This window comes from Xiphias gladius, chromosome 22, assembly GCF_016859285.1.
Source record: "Xiphias gladius isolate SHS-SW01 ecotype Sanya breed wild chromosome 22, ASM1685928v1, whole genome shotgun sequence".
Taxonomy (NCBI): Eukaryota; Metazoa; Chordata; class Actinopteri; order Istiophoriformes; family Xiphiidae; genus Xiphias; species Xiphias gladius.
In genome coordinates, this window is record NC_053421.1 from 18499847 (window position 1) to 18513646 (window position 13800).

The window sequence follows — 13800 nt, forward strand, 5'->3', positions numbered from 1 at the left end:
GTAGCCTAACTCGTTATGACTTGACTCTGTGATTTCTCACTGTGTGATCTCTCTCTTTCCTCTGTTGAGCCTGACGCATCAAGTCTTGAGGCTTGTAAGTATTAACGATGTGAGTGATTTGAAATAAAATCATGTCAAAATGGTTCGCTCTCTGGCTTCCTTTCTTTTTTTTTTTTATTGCACATAAATCCTGCCGTGTGAGTTCATGTCCATTTTTCTCCATCCTCCAGCGCCGTCTCTTGCTTTCCCGCCCATCACTCTGACTCTCAGGCGCACACAGCGCCTTCCTTCGCAGGCTGCAGGTTCAACAGTACTCATAGGCTGAACATGGCTACTGGTCGGACCCGGTAGGCTGCGACACCATAGCAACTCCCCTTGACCCCTCCCTCCCTCAGCATTCGCAGCATCACCCTTTACACTGCACAGTCATATTTGGTCCTCCGGAAATATCCACAGCTCGGGTAAGCCAGTCCCTATGCAGCGGGCGTATGGGTGGAGTATAGTTTAAAATACAGTTTTAAATGTATCGAAAGCGTGTCCGGCGCGTCCTACGCCGGCTCTGACGGCAGGGCTTGAACAAATGACGGCGCGCCGGGAAAGTTTTTCCTAAAGCTGCCGGGCTGCGCTTTCGGCGTCTCGGACCCTCGGCTCTAAAATGGCTGGCTGTAGGTCCGAGGAAGCTCCGGTGCTACGGGAAGGATCCGCTCCACACCGCGATTGTCTGTAAATGTACATGTTTCTCTACTCCGAGCGACGCGTTGGTGTTGGCGTTGCCCCAGGTCCGAGAGCTGTCAAGGCGCACACGCACCGTAATGATATTGGCGTTTCGGACCTAGGACTGTGCGTAATGGCGTCCTCCACGGACAGTGCTCCTCGGTTCATCTCCAGAAACATTTCAGAACAGGCTAGTGGTGCAAACCAAACGGAATTTGAATCACGAATGTTAAATGAACCGTTTTTATTATTAGTGTTGCGTGTGGATGGTAGGAGTATGAGAGAGGAAACGTTGTTTCGCTCACACCATTGGGACCCTTCTGTACTCCGGTTCGTTTCTCTGAACAATCGGCGCCTCCGGTCGACCCCTCGGTATGAAAATTCGCCGAGCTGTGATTTAGGATCATGCGAGGCAACCAGCACAATTAACAGGACGGTCCTATGTTGAGGTGGCGGGGGTGCGGGTCATGTGAGTCGCTCATCAGTTTCGGACTGAGGGATAAGGGGGCTCAATCCGCTTCATCTGTAGGCTTCTAGTAGTACCACAAAATCAGTGATGATTATTGGCTTTTTTTCTACTGAACTTGACCCCAGTAATCACCAGACATTCAGTTTTTCCAGCCAACCACAGGATATGTATCTAATTCCCCGACTTTGCTACCACGAAATGTATTTATTTTTTATATTAATGTTGCTACTCTGAGTTTCTAATTTATTATTTTATCTCTATTTTATAGAAATATAAGTAGGTATGCCCCAAAATGGATTCTCAGTTGGTTTCAGTCCTGTCCGGTGGCAGCCTGGATGTCCAAAATGGCAGCCGGTGTGCAGAGGGTTCAGGGCCAGTGACAAAGGACAAAACTTCACTCAGTACTGTACCAGGTAACCTCCAGCCATGCCCTGTCAAAGCAGCAGTGACCATCATCAGACAAGATGCTCCTTCAGTCAATGGGAAAAAGCCAGAGGTGGGCGGGAAATCTAAGCCAGCCTCTCAGGAAACAAGTAGGATTGGTGGATTCAGGCAGCCAATTACAGTAAAGACTGGAGTGCCTGTTCTGCGGAGCCAACCAATCAGAATCAAAATTGTTGTTCCCCCACGGTGCAAGAGGCCAATCAACAACTCCGCCATCAGCCTGACCAAAGACTTTGCTCGCTCACATTTCAGAAGACCTGTTTTGGTCTCAAGGAAGCTCAAGGAAGTTACTCATAATAAGACTGAAGAACCTAAACCACAATCATTCCATGGGACAGAGACCGAGGGAGCGGATAAAATGTGCAAAGAGAGAGATGTTTTGGATGCTAAAACCATACACACTCATAGGTCAGAAACTCCTTATAATACTGTTAAAATACTGAGCCAGAAGGTGATTAAAGAGGAAACTACAGAGAGAGAAACTGAGGTAAATATTCCTCTAATTTTGCAAGGAATGGACTTGAAGTCATGTAAAACGTTTGATGCGGTGGTAATGGAGGAACAGACGGAACCACTGGACCTGACTTTGCCCAAGAAAAGAGAGAGTCCAGAGAGGAGGGGTGGGCGCTTTCTGGACGATTCTGGCTGTGAGACCTCACTGATTATGGAAGTAGATGAATATGAGGGAGAAGGAGACAGAGACATAGTAGAAGAGGACGATGATGATAAAGAGGACTCTGTGCTGTGTATGGATGGCACGAATACACTTGAAGACTCTCTTCTGTCTCCCTCTTTCTTTTCTACCTCTGTTTTCACCTCCCTCTCCTCAATAGACTCTGACACGGAAAACATTCTTCTCATAGACGACCAGGGAATCCCGTATACTCTCAGTCCAGATGGACTCAAAGTGCCGCAAGTCGATGCATCCACGTCAGAGGATCCCCAGTCAGATCAGCCTAATTCCGCAGAGGTAGAAGGAAAGGGGTCGTCACAGTTAGTAGATCCTAGTCTCAGCCAAAGTTTAGATAATGCACTAAATGCACCTTCTGATGATCTTTACCCCTCACCAGCGCCTGCTACTGATTCACTATCACTAGGTGCTGATCAGACAAAAGCTCCAGAGGTCTTCACAAGTTTGACTAAGAACTCAGATCCCTCAAAGGCCGCAGAGCCAAGCATTAAAGCTGTTCAGGAGGCTAGTGCTGTTCTGTCCCCTTCCTCTGAGATGTCAGTCCCCAGCCAGCCCATTCAGATCCTCACAAACCCTTCAAACAATGCTCCTATTCTCCTCTTGTCGTCCTCCTCTTCCTCTTCTCAGCTGTCCTCTGCTCCCGTGGGTCTCTCGCTTCCCCTCTCTGTCACTCAGACCTCACCTGGTGCTTCCACACCCATGTTTCTTCTCCTCTCCTCTGTACCCTCTTCCTCTGGTGACTCTGCCTCTACCTCCACCCCTATCGCTGTCCTTGATCCCTCGACAGGTCAGTTGGCCCAGATCACTGCAGCATCAGCCCCGGTCTCCCTCCCTTTGTCCTCTGGTCAGGTCAACACGCTGGGATCACCTCTGCCCACGCTGTCTCACCCCGTCATTAGACTGAGCGCCAATGACCCCCCTGTTATCCTGTCAGGAGTGAATAACGTAAACTCCGGGTCTGTTCTCACCTCTCTCGCTGTCTCTTCGTCCAGCCCTGTTCTCCAGAATGACCACCACAGCATGACTCCCGTCATCCACACACAGATCACCTCTTCCGATTCAAACCCTGGAAGTGAAGCCATATCTACCGAAGAAGTCTCAAATGAAGACAACAAGCCATCAGCTTTTACAGCATCCACTCCATACCCACAGTCTGCCAGTCTGACCTATGACCTTTCAGCTCAGCCCAGCTCAGAGGCAGAAGCCCAATCACCAGCCTCAGAGCACAATTTTGACCCCTCAGACCTGCACACAGAACATTTGCCTCTGGATGACCATCTTTACTTCTCAAACACAGCTGCCCCACCATCCCCTCCCATTGGACCCATACTCCAATCTGGTAAACTCGACCCCCTCGACCCCCTGGATCCCCTCTCTCCAGCGGCATCACCCAATACCATGGGCTCCCGCAGGGTACTATACTGCCAGCTGTGCCCGCGGGTCTTCTTTTACCTCTCCGACCTTGAGCGCCATGCCATCACTCACTCACAGAAGAAGCCTCACGTTTGCCAGCAGTGTGGCAAAGCCTTCAAACGCTCCAGCCATCTGCAGGTCAGTCCATTAGCAGTGTTAGTAATAACAGAAGTCACATGAACAGATGTCAAAAATTCTTAGTGCAGTGAGAGTAACTTGGGAGCAACTTGGGAGCAACGGAAACAACCTCCGAACTAGGGCTGCAACTGATGATTAATTTCCTTTATTGATTAATCTGCCAGTATTTTTCTAGATTAATCTGTTAATTGATTCAGAAAAAGCCCATCACAATTACAAAGAGCCAAAGCTGACATATTCCATCAACTGGTTTTGTCCCAACCAACAGTCCAAAAACCAACGATACTCAGTATACAATGATATAAAACAGAAAACAGGAAACATTCACATTTAAGAAGCTACAACCTGTAAGTATTGGACATTTTTGTTTGAAAAATTACTAAAATGATAAGTGATTATCATAATAGCTGATTCCTTTTTTTTGTCGATCAACTAATCGATTCATTGACAAATTCTGACATATTATCTTTCAAGTTGTTATGGCTAACTTGTTAGCAAAAGTTACCTACTTACGCATTCAGCAGACACAGAGCTACATTGGCAGTCAACTGGAGTCATGTTTATTTCCGCCTACTAAGTTTGGTGATGGGCAGGTAGTTAACAATGGGTTGTAGAGCTTTTCTGATTTTCTGATGCAAACAGCTGCCAGCAGGTGAGAGTGAACCAAAACAGTCAAGTTGCTGGGAAATCACAGCAATGCATTGAAAGATGCCGCTAAACTCCATAGAGCTGAGGGGGACGGCAAAGACGGGGGATAATTTTTTGTAGGTTCATCACTACAACATCATTACAGCGACCCTTTTCATAAATAAGTACTCAATAACAAGGATTATAAGTGTTAATAAATGTTAAAATGTTAAAATACAGTATTTACTGTTTTCCTCTACAGAGACACAAGCACATCCACACAGGCCAGAGGAACTTCGTGTGCCCCATCTGTGCCAAACGCTTCAGGGAGGCCGGCGAGCTCCAGCGCCACCAAAGGGTACACACCGGAGAGAAACCCTACCAGTGCCAACTTTGCCACACGCGCTTCGCCGAGCGCAACACACTACGCCGACACACCAAACGCAAACATCCCTACCACCAAGTAGCCATGGAAATGCTGAATGAGAGAAGAGACAGAGGAGGCGGTGGCGTACCTGGAGTGCGGGAGGAAGAGGAGAGTGCAGAATGGTACAGCTCCACTGTGTCTAACTTAGATAACTCAGAGTCTGAAATGGAAACTTAAAGAGTTTGACTCCAAATTGAAGGGAGTTACGTATGGAGACGTTTTGGCATGGTGATCATATCTAACTCTGATGACACACTAAACTTTCCTCATCAAGTTACATTCAAAGAAGGGAGCACTTGCAATATTTAGTTCAATGTTTTTAATGGTAATTTATTTATATGAATGTATGTTATTCCCATTCCATTTAATGGGCCAAAACTACAGCCTTCAAAGTCATACATGATTTTGAATTAGCTTTCCCTCTGCAAGAAGTTGCATATATAAAAGGGAAAGTTCATGCTTCAAATCATGGTTTTTATGTGAGTTCAAAATATTATTAAATATAAGACCGCTAACATGCACCCATGAAGTTGCATTCCCATACAATCCATGATAAAACCCTGAAGTGCTCAGAAAAGAATAACTTATTTACTCTAAACTATTCTCTGCTCTACTTGTATATAAAGAGTACTATTTGTAAGAGCTGCACTATCTTATGTGAAAGATGTAATCTATCTTTCTTACCGTCAGAGACACTGTGAGTCATTTGCACTTGTTTTATTTGAACTCAGTATTCACTTTTTTTACATTGTGAATGAAGATGCTTACTTTTTTGTTGCAGCTGTTGATTTTATGTGTTTAATCCATATCATGTAAGAGTTTGACCAAATGTATGAGTTATTCTAACATAAACACTATATTCAGACTGTTTGTTTTATGTGAATTATGTTAACTTATTTGAATTAAACTTTGACTGTAAACTGTAACTGTAACCTTTGTCATATTTTTTTATTTCAGTGTTCTTCCACTTTGTCGTCTTCACCATACAGATGTTTAAAGAATCTAAGCATATTTCATGTGGCTTTTTCATAAAAAGGTTTTACTCATATATAACTTGTCTTGTTTGTAATGACCACTAGGGCCAAGGTCCATATCTCTCGGCTAATTTAAGCTGCTTCTCCAAGTTGACTCTCTTCTCTGCATTAATCTCCAAAGACAAGACTTTACATGGATCTTTGTGGAAAAAAAACAAGAATATATCGGATATGTGTCTGCTGGGGCATGCAAACTGACCACTTGGACTGCCTCCAGGGAGTAATTAAGTTTGTAAGCAAGTCCTCTGTTTTTTACACTCTCAATTTTCTGCTCCATTTAAGCCACGAAGCCTAACAGAGCTAAGCTCAAGATAACTTATTAAATACTGTATCGCTCAAAAGAGCTAAATGGGTCCTCATGGCTGTCCCATTCCTTATTTCTACTCTGGCCATTGTGCGGACATAGATGCTTTGGCATGCTGGAAGGCCTGAACTGAGCTCCATTGTCTTCTAGTTTGACAAACTCACTTTTACAGAGGGTTAGTGGAAGGAGAGTGGTGTAGAGGGTGTTGGGAGCAAAGGTTAACCAAGCAGTCTCTCTGAGAATGGAGAGAATGCTGCTGGGGGTCAGTCTGGTGTTGGAGATAGTGGAGTATTTGCTCTGGTAAAACCATAAGAACAGATGTTTAATACATTTTACTTGAACTGTTTTACCTATAACTGAGTACCTAACTTGTAGCTCATGGAAGGAGTGTTGTTAGTTACGGAAGAGACTTTTGGGCTGCAAACGACCTACAGACAAATTATAAATAACAAAGTTGAATAGAATAAACATTGTTTGTGGGCAATGTGGCAATATATACAGTAAAACAATGTGACATTTTCAACTGTCAGCTGCATTTATTGCAAGGTAGCTACACATTTAATGGATCAGTTTACACTTGTTCACATCTATCTTAAAACAATACTCACATGCCCATATGTTAATTTAGGAGTTATTGGTTGCTGTAATTGTTCCTCTTGTCGATACTTGCTATGACAAGATCCCTTCCTTTGTAGTGTGCCATTGTGGGCAAAAGATGCAAATACATGAGCGAGTCTGCTTTATGGTGATACTGGATTTACAGGATTGTTGCATCAATTTGATGAAATACTTTGATTTTCCAGGTCGTGTCCAGGTTAATTCTGGTTATTTTTTGTCGACTTTCTATGCATTCATTTTTGTCTTTGTCTAGCGACTTTTAACTGTCATTGCAAAAAAATTTTTTTACCGATAAACTCTCAAAATAGAATGCAAAATATTGTTTTACTATTCATACACACAAATAGAGCAGAAAATTGTAAGAGACAAAACTATAATACAATCTATTTATATGTAAATTGAGTTTAACCCATCTTGTTTTTGTGCCTTTTTCTTTAAAAGTCCATGTATTCCATTGAAATTATTAATAGTTTAGTTTTTAAAATGTCTTGAATTTTTTTTTAAATTAATTAGCCTTCCAATATAGATGAAATATTGTGTGAAAGCCCCACATCAGCACTTTCAGCTGGTTTTCTCAGCTTGTCTCTACATGATATATAAATAAAGTTATGTTACTATTAATCAAACATGCTCAGTGTATTCACTGAGGAATATACAGACCCCGCAGGGTCCCAAAGAAAATCATTTCCATCTGGTTACTTTGTCTGACTGTATCACTATATGTTGTATCTTGATATCGTGTTATAAAATTACGTACACCCCAATAGAATATTTTATCACTCATTACAGTCATTACAAACCCTGCAAGGTAATGTAACCATTGACCACTGACTAGACTACCCAGTAAAAGACGGTCCCCTAACTAACAACTGCTCTTAACCTTCCAGCTGTGGAAGCCCATTGAAGTGCTACGTACATATCGTTAAGGTCACTCTGAGGGTTCAGCCATTAAATCAATGCTGTTTTGTCAGGGGGAAAAAAAGGAATACATTGACACAAAATAGATTCTGGTCCTCTAATTGATATCACTGGGCTGTTGCATCGCTGAGCCTACAAAGTCCTCAGTGCGTGATGATGATGAATATTTAGCCGGCCAAGTGTGTGAGATCAGCAGTCCAGCTGGAGATGTGTGTGTATAGTACAGTATATGTGTGTGTGTGTGTGCAGGGCTGGTAGCTATCCACACTTCACAGAGCTTCAAAGTGCAGCGACTGACAGACAGATGGATGACGGACAGAGTGAAGACAGAAATCTGTAGTGTGTGAGTGTGTGTGTGTGTGTGTGTGTGTGTGTGTGTGTGTGTGTGTGTGTGTGTGTGTGTGTGTGTGTGTGTGTGTGTTGTGTGAAGTGGAACGGGCAGCAGGCCTTCTGAGTGGCACGAGGCACATCGCCAAGTGATTGAAGTGATAAAGGTAGAGAAGGAGAGAGGGACGATTCAGTGATGAACGACCAGGGAAAGGCAGCAGATGTAATGAAGTGTGTTAGACTGGTATGTTTTAGCTTTTCATTCTCTTTGATACACTCGGTACTTTGATATGTTTGTTGTGTATCCACTTTGTTGCATCACAGATGCCCCATTATTACCACTGAGAGCCGAAATGATGGGAAGCTAAACTAACCATGAATGCTTTTTCTAACCCTTTTGGTTGATCATGCGTGGCTGCCATTGCGCACTTCAGCCATGTGAGGGCACACTCACCCCTTTGATGTGCTGCATGTACTGGCTCATTCTCTATGCTGTCTCTCAGCTCTCTCAAATGGTGGAGGGATACTTACACCAGAGTGAAATGCAGTACACAGAGAGCCCAGGGAGAGCTGGATCTACATTCAAACTCTGCAGATACAGCATTGAAAGAGACATAAATATAAACCTATGCAGACACATGTAGTATATTTTTATTCCAAGCTATATTATTATTATTTTTTAGCCCGTGTGCTTCATGTGAAGGCAAGGACCCCTATGAAAAGATTAATGAGCCCAGAATTACACAGAGAAATATGATATTTCACAAGGGAAAGGTTAACAGTGTGCAAGCCTCCTCGCTCACCAGACACAGTGCAGGATTAACACTGTGGAGTATGTGTGCGTGTGTGTGTGTGTGTGTGTGTGTGTGTGTGTGTGTGTGTGTGTGTGTGTGTGTGTGTGTGTGTGTGTGTTGTGTGAAGTGGAACGGGCAGCAGGCCTTCTGAGTGGCACGAGGCACATCGCCAAGTGATTGAAGTGATAAAGGTATAGAAGGAGAGAGGGACGCTTCAGTGATGAACGACCAGGGAAAGGCAGCAGATGTAATGAAGTGTGTTAGACTGGTATGTTTTAGCTTTTCATTCTCTTTGATACACTCGGTACTTTGATATGTTTGTTGTGTATCCACTTTGTTGCATCACAGATGCCCCATTATTACCACTGAGAGCCGAAATGATGGGAAGCTAAACTAACCATGAATGCTTTTTCTAACCCTTTTGGTTGATCATGCGTGGCTGCCATTGCGCACTTCAGCCATGTGAGGGCACACTCACCCCTTTGATGTGCTGCATGTACTGGCTCATTCTCTATGCTGTCTCTCAGCTCTCTCAAATGGTGGAGGGATACTTACACCAGAGTGAAATGCAGTACACAGAGAGCCCAGGGAGAGCTGGATCTACATTCAAACTCTGCAGATACAGCATTGAAAGAGACATAAATATAAACCTATGCAGACACATGTAGTATATTTTTATTCCAAGCTATATTATTATTATTTTTTAGCCCGTGTGCTTCATGTGAAGGCAAGGACCCCTATGAAAAGATTAATGAGCCCAGAATTACACAGAGAAATATGATATTTCACAAGGGAAAGGTTAACAGTGTGCAAGCCTCCTCGCTCACCAGACACAGTGCAGGATTAACACTGTGGAGTATGTGTGCGTGTGTGTGTGTGTGTGTGTGTGAGAGAGAGAGAGAGAGAGTGGGAGGATGGGAGAGAAAGAAGGAGGGTAACAGGTGTTAATCAGTAAAGGTCCCGGCTGTAGAGGAGAGAGTGTAGCTGTGGTGGGGAACCAGAGGAAAAAGCAATTACATCACCTTTCCTACAATCATGTGCCATGCTGTCAGTGCAGTCAGTGTTTATATATATATATATATATGCGTGTGTGTGATGTGTGTGTGAAATGCATTTACGTGGCACGAGAGGAAAAGCTGTCAAAGGTGAGATTTTCTAATGATAAAAAACAGATGAACTGTGCAAATGGCACCTGAAAGAGTGTTCTGTCAACAACCACGTATTAAATTAAGGTTCCCATTCATTTCGTGTTCCATTAGTTGTTCCATTTTGTTCCATGGCAACCGTAATTGGCCCATGCGGTCCTATATCTGCTCCGTGTTCTCTGATTAGTGGATCTCAACATCAGTCTTTCTTTCCAGATAAAATCAGATAAAACGGCAGCAACCTCCCTTTTTCTCTGTTTCCCTATCGGCTCCAGCTCTCTTCCTGTCCTGGTCGTAAAGACTTCCCCCTATGTTGCTCCCTCCCTCCCTCTCTAACTTTGTGCTGTCTCCTCTGCCTCACCCTCACCCTCTCTACCTCCCCTCTCTGTCTCCCCCTCTCTATGACCTGCTGAACCAGCACACACCGGCCTGTCTGTCAAATCTACGGAACAGGTGCCCCGGCTACAACATCACTTCCCCCACTTTTTTTCCCCCTCTGCAGCCCAAAGGCACGCACACACACAAACATGCACACACAGACACGCACACATACACTGGCACATGTACGAGAGGCAAATACTCTCCTCCATGTTCACCCCAGTTGTTTTGGAAGCTTGAACAGCGAGGTGAAACTTGATTTTACCTGGCACCGGTGCTGAAACATACTGTAAACTTTATGCTGACGGACACTGACTTTCTTACCTGTGACTCTGTGGTGTCATACACACTCACGCGCATATGTGCACACAACCCTAGCTACTAAATCAATTTAAGAGGGTGACCCAAAGGTATCCTGACAGGAGCATATGAGCCTGCAGTCCTGCTGCAGTATATGATTTGATGTGAGTCCAAAACACTCCCAGGCTTTTCTCGCTGCATTGTAATAAACCATCTCTTTATCCTGCCTTTGCTTTTCTATCAGTCACGTTATGTGGCAATTCAGCTGCTAACATTAAGGAACTGCACTAACCTTAACAGTGAGAGTACTTTTGACAAAGTGTTGTACAAACAAAAACAAAAGTGCTTATTGTTTGAATCTGCCCCTTCAGACAAGTCAGTAGATGTCAGGGGGTGATTGAATGGCTGCACTCTGGGGAGGGGGGCATTGAGGGGGAGGGGTAAAGTTTGACGGTCGCTCACAGTTGGCACCGAGGATCCAGGATGCTTTGGGGTGGATGGGGAGAGGGGCAGAGAGTGTGAGGCAGAGGTAGAGAGGGTGAGTTTCTATCGTAAGGGGACGGAGGAACCACAGATCCTTTTTCTCCTTGCATTTCAACTTTAGGAACAAAGAAAAAAAATTGAGAAGTGTGGAAAAGGGGCAAAAGAAAAAAAAAGGATATGAAAAGAACATGAAAGAAAGAAATCGTCATTAAATGCACTACGAAGTTCTCTTTTTCCCTCTCTTCCTCCATCTCGCACCTCTCTCAATTTAATCTTAAATCCACTCCAATTTCCCCCGAGGGACGCAATTCTCTCTTTTCCTGTAAGTATTCTCTTTCATTCTCTTGCTTTTATTCTCTGTGTTTTCAGTGCCTTCTTGTGCCTCGGTGCCCTACTGTGAAATAATGCCTGTGCAAGATAAGAAATCTCAATCAATTGCTTGTTATTTGATTGCATTAATGAGTGAGTGGCCTCCTTTTAGACTCTTCGTAGTGTAAATAAGTGAGGTGTGTGCATTTATGAGATTGGGAACAGGAAGCGCACAATGGTGATTTGGTATGCATCACCTCAAAGCACGTGTGCGGTTTTGAATGTGTGTATTTGTCCATTCCCTTCAAACAGGCTTCCTCTGGGTGTTCTGTGGCTGGCCAGTTCAAATCAATATTGTTAATAAGTTGTGTGTGTGCTCTAATGCAGCTTATGTAGGTTCCCAGCTCTCTCTATTTGAGAGGCAGCTCCTCTTCTTTTTAGTGCACGACACATTTGTGGTCCTGCTGTCACAGTGCAAATGTGCGGTGCGATGCCGTAGGTGTTGTGAGTTCGTGTTTGTCCGTCACAATCGGCGTCCTCCAGCTCTGACGTCCGATTATCTGCTGGGGCTTCCGTCTATGGCACTCACGCAAGCTCGACTCTCTCTTCTTCCTCTGGTTTCTCTAAAAGCATCCTTGTCTGTTTAATTCTCTGTGTCGTTAGTTCTGTCTCAGTGGGTGGGCCTCTGTGACTCTCTGTGTGATTATGACAGGCTGGCTATAGGGAGGCCTGCTGTTGCCCGAGCAGCTCACCGCAGTGTTCAGTCTCCCTGTAGGTCTGTGAGGCTTTGCGTCTCTATTTCCCCCTCAATCTATCTCTGCTGTGTTTTGTGTACCTCTATCAATATCAGTTTGTGTCTATCAGTGGATTAACAAGCATCTGTCTCTCTCACTCTCCTGCTTCCTCTGTTCCCCTGCATTCCCAACAGCGAGAGACTGAAGGAGAGGGGTCTATTCCTCCTGGTAGAGTGACACCAGGAATTTCCTCCTGCTCCACTCCCTCGCTCCCCTGCACCCTCCGCTCCACCATGACACTGCTGGCCTCGGAGAGGTCGCTTCTCATCCGGAACAAGTTCCGCTCAGGTGAGGATCCTGGAGACTCAACTGAAGCCAATTAAAGGGGAGAAGGATTTATGGCTTTACATCTCAGGCATAATTGGCAACATTAGCATCTATATGTAGAGGTGGAATGTTTGTGAAGGTTATTGGCTAGTCAGTCACGTTGTCTATCATCTGATCAATAGAGTGAACGTATTGATCGTGGTGGATGGATTTAGTGATCGCTACCCACAGACAGAGATGTCTTGAATAGATGTTAAGACAGCTGAGATCTCTGTACTCTGCTACTGTGTGACTCTTTGACCTGAACATAGGCTGGTTTGTTGATCCACATGGTAAAACAGACAGTGGCCCTTTATCAGGGAATTCTTTTTATTTAAAGCCCCTCATAATATAAAATATTCATGTTAAAGTAAGCAGCAATCAGAGGTAAAGTTTGGAAAAAGATCCTCAGTTGTTTTTTATTAGGAATTTAACAGTGAAAAACTCAGATAATCTGCTTCTTTGTGAATGGTAGGTGCGGTCTGATCAGATTTGACTGACAATGGCCTGACAACAAAAGCAATACCCCACAGCTGTCCTCAGGTTTTGATTATAATGTTGCTAAATCTGTCCACTTTGGCAGAAAGTAGCCTGTTCATGTAGGACTCCATCACTCATAGAAGATGATGGGCCTTTAAACAAATCAGAGGAATAAAGCTCTTTCCCCAGAGTTCAAGTTTTGTTATTAGAGATTATTCGATGTAATCCACAAAACATTTGTGGATCCACAAAACATTTATGGATTACATTGGATCAAGTTTGAAATTTGTACGTAATAAAATTGCAGATGAATATGTTGCAGATGTAATTCAAGATTAGAGTCTAAAATTTCCCACAGAAAAATGTAAATATCATTGTAGGTGATTTGACTGATGAAAACAGACCCATAGTCTTTAAGTAGGCTGCAGAGTCTGTTAAAATCTTATGGAGGAAGCTGATAAAAAAAACAGCTGTACTAATCCAAAATATTACTTTATTGAATACAACTTTAGGATACAACCACTAGTCTGTGACAAACAGCATTAACACCCACTTCCAATAGCAGCACAATGCAAGTTTCCATTCAACATGTAGCAGCTACTGTTGTGTTCCCCGGCAGCTGTCGCACACGGCTGGTAAAATAGAACGGCGAAGAAATGACATAGAGACAGTCCCCTAGGTGTACAA

General features: G+C 43.9%; 1 protein-coding gene across 5 annotated transcripts; it reads left to right on the forward strand.

The window, feature by feature from the left end:
• The first annotated feature begins 350 nt into the window (after positions 1–350).
• LOC120784723 (zinc finger protein 236) lies at positions 351–5919 on the forward strand. Of its 5 annotated transcripts, none has more exons than XM_040118757.1 (3): positions 351–461; positions 1452–3869; positions 4759–5919. In XM_040118757.1, the coding sequence occupies exons 2-3, from the start codon at positions 1476–1478 to the stop codon at positions 5098–5100; spliced, it is 2736 nt and encodes a 911-aa protein (XP_039974691.1). In that variant the 5' UTR covers positions 351–461; positions 1452–1475; the 3' UTR covers positions 5101–5919. The 5 variants fall into 5 exon arrangements, with proteins under 5 accessions (XP_039974691.1, XP_039974692.1, XP_039974694.1 ...); XM_040118758.1 differs by lacking the exon at positions 351–461 and adding an exon at positions 537–779; XM_040118760.1 differs by lacking the exon at positions 351–461 and adding an exon at positions 537–729.
• Positions 5920–13800: the final 7881 nt, after the last annotated feature.

Excerpts from the sequence above, each read along its gene's own strand:
- LOC120784723 (XM_040118757.1), top strand. The coding sequence starts at position 1,476 with ATGGATTCTCAGTTGGTTTCAGTCCTGTCCGGTGGCAGCCTGGATGTC. Across the intron at positions 3,870-4,758 it reads AACGCTCCAGCCATCTGCAG|AGACACAAGCACATCCACAC; the intron begins GTCAGTCCATTA and ends TTTCCTCTACAG.